At 38.0% G+C, this 17,311-nt stretch overlaps 1 protein-coding gene across 5 annotated transcripts; it reads right to left on the bottom strand.

Annotated features, from left to right (window-relative positions):
• Positions 1-267: 267 nt before the first annotated feature.
• LOC126752825 (clavesin-2-like) lies at positions 268-14,846 on the bottom strand. Of its 5 annotated transcripts, none has more exons than XM_050463816.1 (3): positions 14,695-14,846; positions 7,735-8,345; positions 268-869 (listed from the first exon to the last, which is right to left on the bottom strand). In XM_050463816.1, the coding sequence occupies exons 2-3, from the start codon at positions 8,335-8,337 to the stop codon at positions 477-479; spliced, it is 996 nt and encodes a 331-aa protein (XP_050319773.1). In that variant the 5' UTR covers positions 8,338-8,345; positions 14,695-14,846; the 3' UTR covers positions 268-476. The 5 variants fall into 5 exon arrangements, with proteins under 5 accessions (XP_050319773.1, XP_050319772.1, XP_050319774.1 ...); XM_050463815.1 differs by having other exon boundaries at positions 14,655-14,845; XM_050463817.1 differs by lacking the exon at positions 14,695-14,846 and adding an exon at positions 14,292-14,386.
• Positions 14,847-17,311: the final 2,465 nt, after the last annotated feature.

Below are 17,311 nucleotides of genomic sequence, written 5' to 3'. Positions count from 1 at the left end.
ATTATATCTTGACTGAGGCGTAAGTTCATGAAAGAATGTTATTGTAGTGTTGGATTATTAATATAAATATGTATGTGTGGAATGGTGAACTTTTCTCAAAACTGTTTTGTAAAATCTGCTGAGGTGACAACTCAGCTGTTTAGTTGTTTATAGAGATGTATCAAAACCTGCGAATTTTTTTATAAAGAAAATGTAAGTATGTGCAAATTAATTAACGAACTTAAGTATTTATGGGTGACATTTTTTTTTAAATAAAACAAAGTAAAATATTTGTGCATTCAAAACATAAGTCATTATATTGTCGAGAACAGTTCACTCTTAAACTAAAAAATCTACAAATAATATGATTAAGACAAAAAATAATATAACCATACGAAAATTAAGGATAAATGCTAAGTTCTACAAATACATTCACATTTCACAAAGTGAGGTGCATTACTAAAAATATTTATTATAAAAACTAAAAGTCTACATTGTCATGAGATTTGTTTAATATTAATTAAGTTTCCATTCGATTCGATTTTTTGCGTTCCATTTGCAATTGCTACAGGTTTCTGCCAATCCGCCGTTTTTGAATATACCGTCGCTTCAATAAGTCTATAGGTCTTTCGCAACTCCGAATTTTGGCTTGACTCCAACAGATAATGATACCAGTCCAATGTATTAATTGTCGGACCTTCGCCACCCAAATCGGGTGGTAAAATATCTTTGCTGACCATATTATGTAAGCTAGTCAAATTGGTGCCATGCACCAGTAAGCGTCTCTTGATTTTATCATTTAAGAAGGGCTTTATTACTCTCAGCATCACATCCACATACCAGGGTTGACCAATGAAATGTATGCCCTTAAATTTTGCCGGCAAACAATCCTGTAAAGAGAAGAATATTTTTATTAGGAGAGCGCTTAATTGATGAAAATTTTTTTTGCAATAATATAATATTAAAGATTTTAAGAGTCACAAAGACGTGGGGATATCTTGTCAAACAAAAAAGTTTTCATGCAAAAATTTGATTTTGATGGGTTGTTTTGTGGTTGTAGTGGATATCTAGTCCCCTAGTAAGGTTCGGGTTGCTAGTCCTCGCAGTCATTTAAAGGTAGGCCCAGAAAACGCGCGTTTCGATAGAGTCGGACTATAGGGAGTTCGTATAAGTAATCGTTTAACCTCCAACCGTGTCTACAAGAAGTTGCGCAAAACTTTCGAGCTCCTCGTTTGCAATGGGTGGTGGTTTTGACTCCAAGTACGCCATTCAATTAGAGGGAGTCGGTTTCTGCGAAAACATCCAAGTAGGAACTGCTTGTAGAGGAGTTCATTATGTTCCTTGACTGGAAGACTCGCTACGTAAATGTTCAACCGGAGACATTAAGAGACATCTTCTCATCGTCCGTAGTTTGTATAGCAGCTATATCCGATAGTGGACCGATATCGACGATTTCGACAAGTGAGTTCCTGGCTCAGAAAAGTAGTCTAGTTCGCGTAAAGACAGACGAATCTGTCTGAATCGATGACCACTTATATATGTATGTATATATGTACTTTATAGAGCCTTCGACGCTAAGCTTAAAATTTTACTTTCTTTAAAGATCGGTCTGCTGTGGTCGCTTATAGCATCTGTCATGTAAGACTGACGGAAAAATGTTATACACCATTGAAATATCAGGAAACGTGGATGATGTCCATATTTTTACTTTACTCTTACATACTATGTATTATAATAACAAAGATGTTTTCAATACCTTTAGTGTTAAACAAAGTCAAACAAATACCAACTGACATATGGAGATCAAATTTCAGACGAACAAGTTTTATCAATTTAGAAAAGAAATATAAAATATATATTCGCTTTGCGCGCTCAGTTTGCAGTCCGAGTCTTATTTTATCCGATTTAAGTACCGTCTGACTATTTTCCATTCCATTGATACGGGGACTTTTTTTAACCTAAAGGCGGTTCTCTTCTTTTCACTGGACGTGTTTTTCACGTGGTGGGTCCCAGACCCAACGCACAACCCTGGACCTTCTCACTTTAGCTCGCCTTTAAAGGAATGTTTTTGGCTATCCAGAGGATACTTGGTCTAAGACTGGAAAGTCGTTTCTGGCCACTCCCAAGTGAATGGCGCTCAGAGAACTTTCCTTACTTTCGTGTGCTTCTACACATTACTCCATGAGATAGATACCTAGAGTTGAAGACTCCATTGCCCGGCCATAAAGAAGTTCGAAAAGTAATTACCCGTCTGAAGAACAACAAAGCGGATGGATTGACGGCCGCGTTATTCAAACACGGCGGCGAAGAACTGATAAGAAGCATGCATCAGCTTCTTTATAGAATATAGAAAAACGGCTGTGTAAATTGACGTTGCGTAATGCCAAAAGCTCCGTCAGGATCGGGAAAGACTTCTCCGAGCCGTTCGATACCAAACGAGGTTTCAGTCAAGGCGACTCCCTATCGTGCGACTTCTTCAATCCACTCCTGGCGAAAATAATTGGAGCTGCAGAGCTGAATAGAGGAGGTACAATCTTCTATAAGACTGTACAGCTGCTGGCGTACGCCGATGATATTGATATCATTGGCCTTAGTAATCGCGGCGTTAGTTTTGCTTTCTCCAGACTGGATAAGGAAACGTAGCAAATGTTTCTGGTAGTGAACGAGGGCAAGATGAAATATTTTCTGTCATCAAACAAACAGTTGTCGCACTCGTGACTTGGCTCCCACGTCACTGTTGACAGTCATAACTTCGAAGTCATAGATAATTTTATCTATCTTGGAACCAGCATTAACACCAACAACAACGTCAGCATAGAAATCCAACGCAGATTAACTCTTGCCAACAGGTCGTACCGCTGACTGACTAGGCAATTGAGAAGTAAAGTCACTCATTATTCCCGTCCTGCTATATGGTGCAGAGGCATGGATGATGACAATAGCTAATGAGTCGGCGTTACGAGTTTTCGAGAGAAAGTTGCATTGGCAACGGGGAATACCGCAGTCGATGGAACGATGAGCTGTACCGAGATATACGATGACATTGACATAGCTCAGCGAATTAAGAGGCAGCGGTTACGCGCTAGGTCATGTCGTCCGAATGGATGAAAACACTCCAGCTCTAAGAATATTCGACGCAGTACCCGCCGGGGAAAGCAGAAGAAGAGGAAGACCTCCATTCCGTTTGAAGGACCAGGTGCAGAAGAACCTGGCTACACTTGAAATCTACGATTGTTGCAAACAGTGAAAAGGAAGAACGACTGGCGCGCTGCTGTAAACTCGGCTATAACCGGGTAAGCGGTGTCTACGCAAATAAAGAAGAAGAAGTAAATCGACCCGCTCTACTCTTTACTCAGTTTGCACTTTGGTTTCCAAATATAGTTTCTATTAAAGACTGCCTATTCTTTTAGAAATATGCGTCATCAGAATGAGTGGTAAATTTTTGCAATAACTGTCTGCAATAGATAATTACTTTACTCGCCAAAATATAAAGCAATGTTTGCATGTATTTGTATGTATGGATGTACATACATATGTGTATACAAACAGACGTATACGCAAATACATATCTGCCATAAAGTATGAAAATTCAGCTGCGTTGCAAAGATCAAATCGTAGTAATAAACAGATTTTTTCAAATATTTACCAGGAGCCGGTCTGCTCATGGAAAAATGATTATATGTATGTATATATATATATGTACATACATACCTACATACATATGTACACAAATGTATGTATGTATGTTTTATAGATATGATATTTATTTATCAAGCACTGTTTGTATTATATTATATCTTTGTTTGAATTCGTATATCGCAAAAATTTAAAAACGTTGCCGCCCAGTCATAAGCACGGGTGTTCCTTTTGATATATGAATATGTAGTGTGTATGTATGTACCATGTGTACATAACGATTATTCGAAGCAGTCATAAATTTAAGAAGGAAAACAACGAAATTTGCTGAAAAATGTTTGTTATGATAAGACTTTGCGGCATAAATGACTTCTTTTTCTGGATTTTGGACCAAACTATTGTTTAGATTAAGAGATTGAGTCATAAGTAGAAGAGCAATTATCCGTTTTTTGACGTAAGCCTTCTAAAATGTAACATACATATGCACGAAATTAAGCATTATTATTATAAAAACAAATAAGGAAGTGCTGAGCTCGGGTGCAACCGCACATGTTATGTTCAACTTGCAGGAAACAAAATCAGGAAAATACCTTAAGTTGTAAAATGTCGACCGGAGGAACGGAATCCAAGCAAATTCATATATACATATACTCTACATAACTATAATGCCACATACCATAAAAATGTTCCCTGCGTTTCATTAAGGTACCTCACATACAATCACAAATCATATCGAGGTTCACGCACCGATCACAAGGTGCTTTCCAAAGTAAACAGGACTTTAAAACAAAAACAGAACAAATTATTTTTTCGGCAAAATCAATTTATTTTATTCAAAATAGACTCCTTCTGCTTCAATACAGCTTTTTGCACGGCCCAAAAGCATGTCAAGCGAGGGTTTTAGCTCGTTGGCCGGTATAGTCGCCAGTATGCCGGCGCAAGCCTTTTGAATGACCTCTACGTCTGCATAACGCTTTCCTTTCAAGGGCAAATGCATTTTTCCGAAAGGAAGAAGTCGCACGGTGCCATATCAGTTGAATACGGGGAGTGATTAATGGTTAAAATGTGATTTTTGGTCAAATAATCGGTCACAAGCGTCGAATCGAATGTTGGATTCTGAGCAATTTTTGGTCGTCAGTCAATTTGTACGGAACAAACCGTGCACACACCTTTCGTAAGCCCAAATGTTCGGTCAAAATGCTATTAATCGATGTTTTGGAGATGTTCAATTCCATTTCTATGAATTTCAATGATGATTTCGGGTGATTTTTGATGAATTCAAGCATAGTTTCGATAGTATTTCTGGTGATCACAGATTTTGACCGGCCCACATGTTGATCGTCATTTATGTCCTCACGACCCCTTTGAAAACGTTGAAACCACTCGTGCTCTCTGCTACGGGAAAGGCAATAATCGCCATAAACTTGTTTCATCAATTGAAACATTTCGGTAAAAGTTTTACCAATTTTAAACCAAAATTTAATGTTGGCTCTTTGTTCGAAGCTCATTTTCGCACCGATAACACAATCATACTGACACTTAAAACGTAATTACTTTACTTCCAATCAATGAAATGTCATGAAAGGTCACTGGACAATCAATAAATATAGCAGATTCTAACGCATCAGTCGACATATAGATGGTGCGACCAGGGGGCGCTAGATTCAAAAAGTCCTGTTTACTTTGGAACGCACCTTGTACAAACATTGGGGTCCACTTACAGGGTTTGTCCGGAAAGTAATAGGACTGATTTTCTTCCGCTGCGACTGTACTTCGGAGCGTGCACGCACCGACTGGATTCGGTAGAGGGCGTTCCTAGCTAACGAACGAGTGTTGGTAAGTGGTCTCCGCGCAGCTGAAGAGTCAGGACAAACATTCTCGCGCGACATGTTTCTGTGAGTGGTGCCAGCCGAAAATGCAGCGTTCGTTAGAGAAGAGGTACCCAGAGGCTGCTTTAGCAAAAAGTGTTGTGTTTTGGTGGCACCAGGCCTTTTTGGAGGGCCGGGAAGAGGTGATGAAAAAGGGAAGAATGAGCAAGTCCAAAGTGAAAATAATGCTCAATGTCTTTTTTTGACATTAAAGGTATTGTCCACCATGAGTTTGTTCCTCCTGGACAAACTGTCAACGCCAAGTTTTACGTGGAAGTCCTCAAGAGATTCAAACGGAGGGACAATCGGGTCTGCAAGACATCGCAGCCAACGCCCCGGCGCACACCGCCTTTCTTGTGAACAGCTACCTAACCAGTGCCGGCATCCCAACGCTTCCGTAGCCGCCCTACAGCCCAGATGTGGCTTCCCGGACTTTTTTGTTTCCTGCCTGAAAAGGCCGATGAAAGAGGATCCAAGCGGCATGCACGTCGGCTCTCGAGGCTAAGATAAGATTCAAACGCCTTCAATGCTTGGAAATCTGCAAGACAGGCAGCGCTGCATCGGCGCAGAAGGAGCCTTTTTTGAAATTTTTTTAAAGAATTGTATGTAATAATTTTTTTCTAAATCAACTCAATCCTATTACTTTCCGGACAAAACCTGTATTCGGGGCTTGGATAATTTTGGTTGGATTTGAACAATTTTTAATCATAAGGTGGCATACTTTAAAGGAATTATTAGTGAAAATTTTAATCCCGTTAGATTAACTGTGTCTTGATTTGTGTATTGGATAAAGGAATTCAAAATTGTGGTGTAAAATTGTTAAATATGGGAAGTAGATGTGGTTGTACGCTGATTTCGTCCATTTTTACAATATAATGTAATAGAAAAGGCGGTCAACAGCTCTTGAGATATAAGTAGGATGTCGTTTAAAGGTTTGAGGTGGCATGCCCATCGTTCAATTTAACATCGATTCCAATGAGGCTCTCTCCTACCATGTACGGTGTGAAACTTAATGCTCCTAACGTAGTTATTTGGTGAGTTATTGCACTTTTAGTAATTTTCAAAAAAACTGTTATACGAGATTTGTACAAAAAATATCGCGAATTTTTAATTCTTGCAAGTAGTCAGCATTCGATTTGCGATTCTTTTTTTGCGTTGGTACGCATATCATGGAAAAAAGGTCGAAAGATCGTTGAAGACATGCCTCGCTCTGGACGATCTTCTACTTCTTCAACTGATGAAAATATTTAAAAAAAAAGTGATAGATATGGTGCTTGAAAATCGTCAGGCAAGTGTTAGAGCGATGGCAAGAGAGTTCGACAACACTCGAGAGTTCGTTCAAATAATTTTGGTGGATATTTTGGGTGTGAAACGCGTTCTTGCTCGACTGGCCCCAATAAAGCTGATTTTTTTCAAAAATAATACTATAGTGACCGAATTTAAAGACAAAACGCAATGAATACCATCGATGTATCAGCGTATTCACCACATTTCGCTCTGTGTGATTTTTTCTTGCTCCCCAAACTGAAATTGCCGCAACCTTTTAAGCTGTCGGGCCACTGTAATATATTTCAAGCTGAGGCCCTAGCTATTGCGAAAGCCGCGAAGCTGGCCTCTAATGCACCTGCAGGCAATTCCAGAGTCAACATCTACATACGTAGACAGCCAAGCAGCAATCACGGCAGTAATCTCGTATCGCATATCGGTCAGAAGTGTCTTAGGAAACAGCAGTATTGGAAAGTATTGCCAGAAGCAAGAAACCTCATTTCTACTGGGTGCCAGATCAGAAAAGCACCGAGGGCCATACATTGTCTATACGACAATTTGGACAGAAGCATGGTAAAGAAAATTAAAACCCGATGGAACGAGGTGGGTGCAAAACTGCAAAAGTTATACGTAAAACGGTAGGTTGGAAGTACACAAAATTCCTATTGGCCAACGATAGTAGAGACTGTAGGAACGTGACGGAATAATAATTGGTCAGCGTTTGGTGGCGACAGACGCCCGCAGAATGGGACTGACAGATCGAGAAGAGCGCAGGAAATGTTTATAGCAAGGCCCAGGGAAACAATGGAGTATCTCACAATTGACAAGACTAGACTGTAAGCATCTGGCGTTTTATATTCAGACAATCAACATTTAAGTATAAAAAGTAGTATTTTCATCATAATTCTTTTTTTAGAATCAATTTAAAAAAATATATTTGTATGTAAAGTATGTATGTATACATACATATATGTAAATCACTAACCTGCAAACATTCAATCATCAACTTAAGCGTTTTAGCTGAGATATGCTTCGACTGCTTATACGTGAAGTTCGTCCAATCCACAATCACTACAAATCCCAATGCCTGATTCTCCACATTCTCCAGCAATTTGTCCAATGACAGCAGTAACGCCCGGAACACATCCTCCATGCTATATTTATTTGTATCCCAATTGGCAGCGGCGAACGTTATGACTTTACGTCCCTTACGATCGCGCTGCTTCAAGACGGATGGGTTGCCATCTCTTAAGGAAGTTTGTATGTTTTCATCGAAAATACTGAGTTTTTGTAAAATATGCTTATTATTCTCTTTGAATAAAAAATATTTGATGAGTAAGTCTAAAGCCGCTACGCAATCGAATTTCTTTGCGTATAGGAAACGATTTAAGAAATTTGTATCCATACAACAGGATTTATCGCGTAACGCCAAATTAACACTGGCACCGATCATGTCGCGAAATAAGTCCAGCTTTCTATGTCTGTCGCGTGCATCGCTAGCGCCAAAGATCTCCTGTCGGCTGTCGATGCTCCGTGGGTGGCGAGGGTTAAGATTCTTCTGTATGTGTATCTCGATAAACTCGGTCATTTTGTTATCTAAAATCAAAGAAATACAATTGAATATAACATATTTTTCTAATATGATAGCAATCATTTCAAAAATGAACGGTACTTTTGTAAAATATTGTGCTATTTTACTTTTGTTGTTGAAATTTTCTGTCGACTATAAAGTATAATTCTTTCTAATAATAATCTTCGACCAAGATGGTCTTTCAGTGACTTTTTTATAGGCTCAATCGAGACATAAGATAAGAGATGGTACATTACCCTAAGAACCCTAAGGTAGCCAATTCTGGTAAGCAACTTTTTATAGTTTTCTCTAAGCAGTATTGGGTTCACTCCCCTCTCCAATTATGGGAAAAAGCAAATTTTGTACACTGGAAAAGGTCCACCATTGGAAGAGAGTCTCTCTTCCATGGCTGTTTTCTTCTTTTCATTGGAGGTGCTTTTTATGTGGCGGGCCCCAAACCCAGCACACAACCCTGCGGAGGGATGTTTCGTCTTCTCACTTTGGCTTGACTTCAACCGTATGTTTTTTGGCTACCCAGATGATACTTGGTCTAAGACCGAAAGTCGTGAACCGTATGTAAAACAATTGTTTCTGGCTGCTCTCAATTGAATGGCGCTCACATAACTCCAACAACTTGCAAACATGTACTACTTTGCACTGAGTAGGCAATTAAGAAGTAAAAATCTCTCTCGATGAACAAAGACCGAACTCTACAAGTCACTCATCATCACCGTCCTGCTATATGGTGCAAAGGCATGGAGCAACAGCTGATGAGTCGGCGTTACGAGTTTTCGAGAGAAAGGTCCTGCGGAAGATTTAGGGGCATTGTAATGGCAAATATCGCAGTCGATGAAAGGATGAGAGAAAGGTTCTGCGGAAGATTTATGGTTCTTTGCGCATTGTAATGGCAAATACCGCAGTCGATGGCAGGATGAGCTGTAAGAGATATGCGACGACATTAGCATAGTTCAACGAAATAAGAGACAGCGGCTACGCTGGCTAGGTCATGTCGTCCGAATGGACGAAAACGCCTCAGCTCTGAGAGTATTCGACGCAGTACCCGCCGGGAGAAGCAGAAGAAGAGGAAGACCTCCATTCTCTTAAAAAGACCAGGTGAAGAAGGACTGGCTACACTTGGAATCCCAAATTGCCGCCAAATAGCAAAAAGGAAGAACGACTGGCGCGCTGTTGTAAACTCCGCTCCGCTGTCTGTCCGTCTTTCTGTTTATACACGAACGAATAAGTAGTTCTCGAGATATTGATCTAAAATTTTGCACACGCTCTTTCCTCCCAAGAAGCTGCTCATTTGTCGGAATCGCCGATATCCTACCACTATTGGATATAGCTGTCATACAAGCTGACCAGTTAGAATTAGGCCCTTGTATGGGAAACTTTTTTATTTGACGAGATCTCTTTACAAAACTTTCATGGATTGTCGTTCAAAGCACTGGTACAATCTCCGAACAAAATGTTCAGATCGAACCATTATAGCATAACATATAACCACCATAAAAATTGTCCAATCAAAATCAAGATAAAAAAGTGATAACGAAGGACTACTACGAGAATTGCTCTGCTACTTGGTATCATATCCATTTTTCAAGGTTACCACTACCACCCACTCATAGCGGCAGAAAGTAGAATATATACAAGTATATACATAGAATATGTCCTACTTGGTATCGGTAGGTTAGATAAAATTGTACAACTACGAATACTATCTATGTTATGAACGAGGCATTACAATTGGTGCGGAAGTTGTTCGTGGTCTTTGCCGGTCATGCTGCTTTGACAAAATCATTCTTATCTGTGTTTACTATTTAGTCACTGTCATGTCAAATTGTTAGAATTTTATTTAAAAAACAATGATTTTGTTAGACGTCACATGTGTACCACGTGACAAAGCATCCACAACGCAAATTAGTCAAAGACAGGTGACATCATTGGTGTGTACATTTTTGAAAACAGTATTGGTTCTCATCTCATGGTGATTATAAACGTTTCGATTTGACAAAAAATCAACGTAATAAATATAGATATAAGCCGAGGATTTTTAAGTCAATGACGATTCGATTTGACAAAAAATCAACGTAATAAATATAGATATAAGCCGAGGATCTTTAAGTCAATATTAAGCAGGTTACAGCTTTAGCCGAATAAGCTGACGATCTTTAAGTCAATATTAAGCAGGTTACAGCTTTAGCCGCATGCATATCCCGGAGCCATTAGAAAATGGAGTTCCCGCGGATGGACAGTCGATTTTGGTTATAGTTTGGCGAACAGTTTGTTCCCGTGACATGTTTAAGTATATTTGTATACATAGATGAAGCTTCGCTAACAATTTCTAATGTTCCAAAAAATGATATACTTGAAGTTGACTCTTGAATTGGTGTGTCAAAACTTGATTTTGTCAAACCATATTTAGTTTTTGATACCACAATGAAATGCTTTCGAAATTAATCAATTTATTAAACCGATTGCATATCCCAGGGCATTGGAGAATGGATCTCCCGCGGATACACAGTAGATTTAGTTTATAGTTGGTAGGGCACGAGTACATTTTTAAATAATTTATGTACTTGAAGCTTCGCTATCAATTTTTAATGATGCCCGATAAGTGATGTGTTTAAAGTAGCCTCTTGAGTTGCCGCGATAACTTGTAGCAACTTGATAAAATTACACTTCGAGGCTTAATTTTGCTAAACCAGATCTAGTATTTGATACCATAATGAAATGCTCTCGGCATTAAACAATTTATCAACAATTAGAATTATTAACATCGAGATACATTGTGACAAAAAGCATCCGTAAATTGTAATTAAAATCCCCAGCTGAATGATATTTCAAAAAAATGTATTATGCTATCTTGGTAGGACTGTCCTTAATTACAACGCCAAATGTAAGCGCGATCTATCAATCAATTTGTTTACAGCCGCTGCTTAAGTCGGTACACCTCAGTAGTGAGTTGCGATTTTTACAATGGATAAAAATATCGAACAAAGAATTTGTCTAAAATTTTGTATTTTTAACCAAATTTCGTGTGCGGAATCGTTGCGAATGTTGGAAAAGGCTTACGGTAATGCAGTTTTATCAAAAACAAAATCCAACGAGTGGTACAAAGCCTTCAAAGACGGTCAAGAGATCGTTGAAAACATGCCACGTTTTGGACGACCTTAGACCTCATCAACTGATTAAAATATTAAAAAAGTGAATGATATGGTGCTTGAGAATCGTCAGGCAAGTGTTAGAGAAATGGCAAGAGATCCGTTCGAATGATTTTGGTTCATATTTTGGGTATAAAAATAGTTCTTTCTCGACTCATCCCTATAAAACTGAGTTTTTTTCAAAAGGAGTACCGTAAACAAGTCTCTTTGAACATGCTTGAACGTGGGAATTCCAATTCCACTTTCATGGAGAGCATTTTAACTGCCGAATAATGCAAACGAGTCAACAATCATCGGAATGGAGGGGGGAAGAAACGAGCCGAAACCAAAAAAACCACGCCAAAGGCGCTCAAAACTAAAGATGTTGCTCATGGTTTTTTTTCAATATTAGTAATTTGCTGCATTATCAATTTGTACCGCAGGGACAAGCGATCAATAAGGAGTTCTATTTGATCGTATGGAGGCGTTTGTGTGGGTACATCCATCGAAAACGTCCGGAATTGTGGAAGAACAATTCATGGATTTTGCACGATGATAATGCCACATCGCATCGAGCCACGATTGTGACCGAATTTAGAGCCAAAAACGCAATGAATACCATCTTAACCGTTCAACCATCGTATTCACCAGATTTGGCTCCATGTGATTTTTTCTTGTTTTCTTGTTCCTGGACTGAACAATCGTTGGCATAAGCGTATTACATCTAGTGGGAGTCTGGCTGTAATCGCTGATATCGGACCACTGATCAATTTGACTCAAGCCCTTGCATGTAGCTTATTCTTATTCGCAAAGATATCTTCATGAAATTTAGCATAGATTTTAGCACAAGTTAACGTTACAATCTCCGAACATATTATGCAGATTGGGCCACTATAGCATATAGCTGCCATACAAACTGACCGATCAAAATAACGTCTTTGTATGAAAAACTTTTTAATTTGAGAAGATATCTTCGCGAGGTTTGGCACAGCTTATGATCTAAAACAGCGCTATAATCTCCAAATAAATTGTTCAGATCGAACCACTATAGCATATAACTGTCATACAAACTAACCACACAAAATCAAGTTGAAAGGTCTTTTAATACCATTTTATTCTATAAGAAATGCACTTGTGTATGGTATTATAGCTTTGGTACAGCCGAAGTTAACGTCTTTCCAGTCAACTCCACAACTTCTAATACATATCTACATATGTATGTATGTATATGTATGTATGCCCTTCTTTACGTGCACAATGCCATAATTAATTTCATTTTCAGTTTAATATAGTATAGCAAGACACTGCTTTGTATGCTTTAAGGTGGTATTCTGGTCTAGGATTTTGAAAAAATCGATTTGTTTTTTTTTGCATATTTTGAAAGTTTAGACTTTCAAAAATATGACCTTGGAAGGATTTTTCAAAATTCGACTTGTTTTCGGAGTTACAGCCGATTTTGTGACGTGTCGTCCGTGTTCACTAGAATTGTCTTCTAAACTTTAAACGCGTTTTTCTCGAAACTACTTTTTTTGAGGTGGTTGACATGATATTTCAAGTTCTACTGAACCGATGCCTTTGAAATTTGGTATATATCTACTTTATACAATGCGCTATCGTGTCTGCCTTGAATTTCCAAAAATTTTGATTTGAAGTATTTTTAAAAAATGCGAAAAGTCGAAAAAATCGGGTAAAAAATTTTTTTTTTCAAGGCGACGCCATTTTGTTATTATTATTATTTTTTTGGATTTTGGTTTTTTTTTCTTGCATTTTTTTATATGTATTATTAAAATGTCAATGAAAAACATATAAAAAAATGGTTGGTAAAAATGTTTTTAATTTTTTTCATCTCTCAGTTTAAAAAATGTCTAAAATTCATGCGCCTAGACCAGAATACCCCCTTAATAACATATATGTATATGTATAACAAAATGTCTTAACGGCATATTTCAAATTGTCATAAGCAGTGGCTTTTACTTTATTTTCCGTTTTATATGACTAATTTAAGCTGTAAGTGCCTTTTACTCAGTGTATATTAATATTTTATTTTATAGATATGCATATAAAATATAATATTATTGAGATTTATATACATATGTATGTATATTTGTATATTGTATTTGTTTTTTGTAGTCCGACACACTTCCACTAAACAATTAGTTTGTATATCAGTAAATTATGAGCGCTTGTTTAAAAATCAATTAAGCACTTGAAGGCTTTTTGCTTTCCTTTTTTAATTTCTTTTTTATTTTTTTGTCTGTTAATCAAACTATGATCTTGCACATATTGAAGGCAAACATTGCTGTACCGAAGACGTTTTGTTAATTAAACTTATGTATTTTCAAAGATAGCACAACATTGTTGGTACACATACTAATTACAAGCAGTGTAAGATTTCATGCAACACACAAGTTCAAAAGCAGCGCGTTACAGTTTTGCGAGTATTTTCATATATAAAATATGAATTTATGTATTGTATATAGCAGTTACAAAGCACATATGCACACACCCACACATACACACACATATGTATGTACATGCGGTAAATCAAAAACAAGAAATTGATGACACGCAGTATTCATTCTATATCTATACTTAGATAAAAATGAAGTTCACGCAATATTTTTTTATTTTTTTTTACTTTATGTATCACATGTTGTTGCTGTTGTTTGTGTTTTTTTTTTGTAATTTTTTTTTTTGCTGTTGCTTATTATATTTTGGTGTTTCCGATCAATCAAAGGGGTTTTGTAGCGAATTTAGTTATATGCAAAGTAATGCTACCCGATACACTCACTGATAGCTGAACACAAGCGAACAAAATTTGAAACTCACATCCAGTTATGTGTGCGCTGTGTTGTTTTTTATGCAACAGCTACTGTTTCCTGTTCTAAATGCAATGCGCTTGCGTTTTGTAAAATCTTTCAGACAAGATTATATTGCACGATTATATATACATACATATATATATTATTTATATTATATATATAATTATATATTATTTACAAGTATTTATTTTCTGTTATGCACACATATGTTACATCGAATTTATCGTATTGTATTCTATTTACACATTTTATAATTGACCACAAAGAAAACGTACGCTTATTTGCGATCTACAATATCTAGTACAATTGCGTGTGTGTGTGTGTGTGTATGTGCGCGCTGTCTGTTTTCAACGGATGACTAATAATATACCTGGCTTAAACGTGTTTATGGCTTTCGCATACAAACTCACTACATAGTCTTCTTGTTGTTGCTGTTGCTTTGTCGGTTGGAAATGCTTTGTTGCTCTTGGCGCGCACGTTAACACACGTATGGTATACTCGCCGCGACGCTGTTGCCGTACTAAGCAAAATGTTGAAACTGCTTTTTCCGCTAGTGCCGCCGCTTTAATACCCACCCAAAGCCAGTAAATGCTGAGTTGGTGGACAGGTATTGAGGAGGTTCTCGCAAAATGCCAGCGTCGTAGCTTTTTTTTAGTCTTAATTAGTTGGCTATAGTCTCCGTAGACGCTTCACATACATATATAGGTTTACTCGTGAGTGTGCAAGTATGTGTGTGTTGGTGCCCGTATTGAGTTCATATACCCATTTGTAGTGGCTGGGAGCGTCTCTTGGTTAAAAGATACAGAGCGCGTCTATCTACTTCCGAAAGTGCAAAAGAGCGCCAAAACTCTGAGAGATAATGATAATGACTGATAACTGCTATAATTGACAATGCATAAAAATTATTTCGGAAATCACCTGTACACTGAAAATTATTATTTAAAGTTTAACGGTAGTGCCTTCATGATTGACGATTATTATGCTGAAACTCAAGAAGGAAAGGCTTGATGCAATCTATATATTATGTTACATTTAAGTGTTGATATCCCCTACCAGTCGGTTCTTTGCCAGGCAGGTTGGTTATCATTCAAGAGTAAAGTCATTCTTTCATTAATGCAGCAAGACTTTCCTCTACCAAAACCAGTTGAAGTTTTTCTAAAAGCTTTCAGAGAATATCGTAATGCTGTTATCCATTAACGGCCTTATAGTTGATAGAGTTCATGGTTCCACCTTATTTGAATTTCAAACATTTCTTAAGCCGCCTCACACGATTTCGTCAGTTTAGAGTTCCATTTTTCTTGCAAATGAAGTACGGGAACGGGATTGTTGTATGTCGCTGCTTTGTTATTGCTTTCCGCGTACTCCTATAGTAGGACAACGGAACACTAATTCCGTAATCTTAGATGCCTTTATATCCATACATTTCAGTAAAGTCAAAACAGGAGAACCTCATTGGATGGATACTTTCATTGGCAGCAGTCTGTTGAAAGATAGGTCTCAATCCCAGCGTTCAATCCCATCTTAGATTAGAAAGTATGCTGATCCTGGCACAAAATATGCCACAGGATCTCACAGCTGTGGACATTGATCTTTTGTTATTCCCAAAAAGTCCTGTATATGAATAACCAGAGCCTTATAGTTCGACGAGGCGTTTTGAGCCTACCACATCTTGCGTAGGCGGCTAATATCAATCCCAGTATCTTCGCCGAATATGTGTCTACTGAGGCACTTCAACTTCAGTCTGGCAAAAGTTGGATAGTTAAGACGAAAGTGTGTAGATGATTCCACCTACGTTCCTTCATAAAATTTTGGCAATTTGCGCCAACAAGTTATGAAATCTCCCCCTGTTAATTGAAAGTAGTACAGAGGACATCTTACACCCCACTTTGGTTCAGAAGGATCTCTCGGCGGCATAAATTTTGATTTTTGACCAGTTTTTGCCAAGTTTACGGGAGGTCTATTGATTAACGCTAGAGCGCAAGTGGACGAGTGGGGACTCGCTGGGATCCACAAACGTCCGTTTTTATAGTCTATTGTCATAATTAACCCTTTTTGATAGTGTTCACCATCTTGGCTGCCGTGTTTTCCAAGCGGTTTTTGTACCACCTTTAGCGGACGATGGGCAATGATCCACACGGTTTTTTATAGTCTATTGTCATAATTAATTTTTGTATAGGGTTACCACTCAGGGCCGTTATCCATGTACCGGAAGTTCCAGACCTTTAATGGGCCAAAGGTTATCATCGTAAAGAGGATAAGGCCATAATGATAACGGGAGAAGAACTTAGTCCAAGATCTGCCTCCAAGGTCTTAACTGAACAGAGCCAGTAGATTATTTAGCATTACACAGCATGCAGACGCGCAGAGCCGACCTAAACGACAATCCACCTTACGATATCTTGTTTTTGAAAACATGCAGGTTTTTGTATTGAGCCTCTTGATTCAAAGACAGATGAAATGAGTTTTGTAAAAGAGAAAGTCTGCGTTGAGGCGACCTACACTACAACCCCCTTTACGATATCTTAATTTTGGCATCGTTCAGGGGTTTTATAGCGAGCCGTTTGATCCGACGACAGATTGGGTGAGTTTTGTTAACAAAAATAACGAGCGCTATATGAAAAAATTATCTCCTTTGTACATCTCTCAGCTTGGTAATGGTTTTACATTTGAAATTTTCTTGCATAGCAAAAAGAGGGTTCAATATTAAACGAACAGTGTGATTGTTACAATAAAATTAGCAATATGTATTATGAGTTATACGAGACGAGTAAAAGGCGTCAGAAAATCTCGAAATTATTATGACGCCCGGAACACATAGCGACATCTGTCAAATATTAAAATACACAAGTTCTTAAGGACACAGTTATTGAGGCAGCTGCCCAACTACATAACTGTGTTCATAAGAACGTGTCTATATTTCACAGATGTCGCTTGCAGTCTGTCGCGCTCTATGTGTTCCGGGCGTGACGCATTAACACGCATAACACGTCGTACAACGGGTACCATTCACATGATTAAATTTATCAA

Source organism: Bactrocera neohumeralis, chromosome 3 (genome assembly GCF_024586455.1).
Source record: "Bactrocera neohumeralis isolate Rockhampton chromosome 3, APGP_CSIRO_Bneo_wtdbg2-racon-allhic-juicebox.fasta_v2, whole genome shotgun sequence".
Lineage (NCBI taxonomy): Eukaryota > Metazoa > Arthropoda > Insecta > Diptera > Tephritidae > Bactrocera > Bactrocera neohumeralis.
Note: the sequence above shows the minus strand (reverse complement) of the source record. Positions and strands in the feature narration are given on the sequence as shown.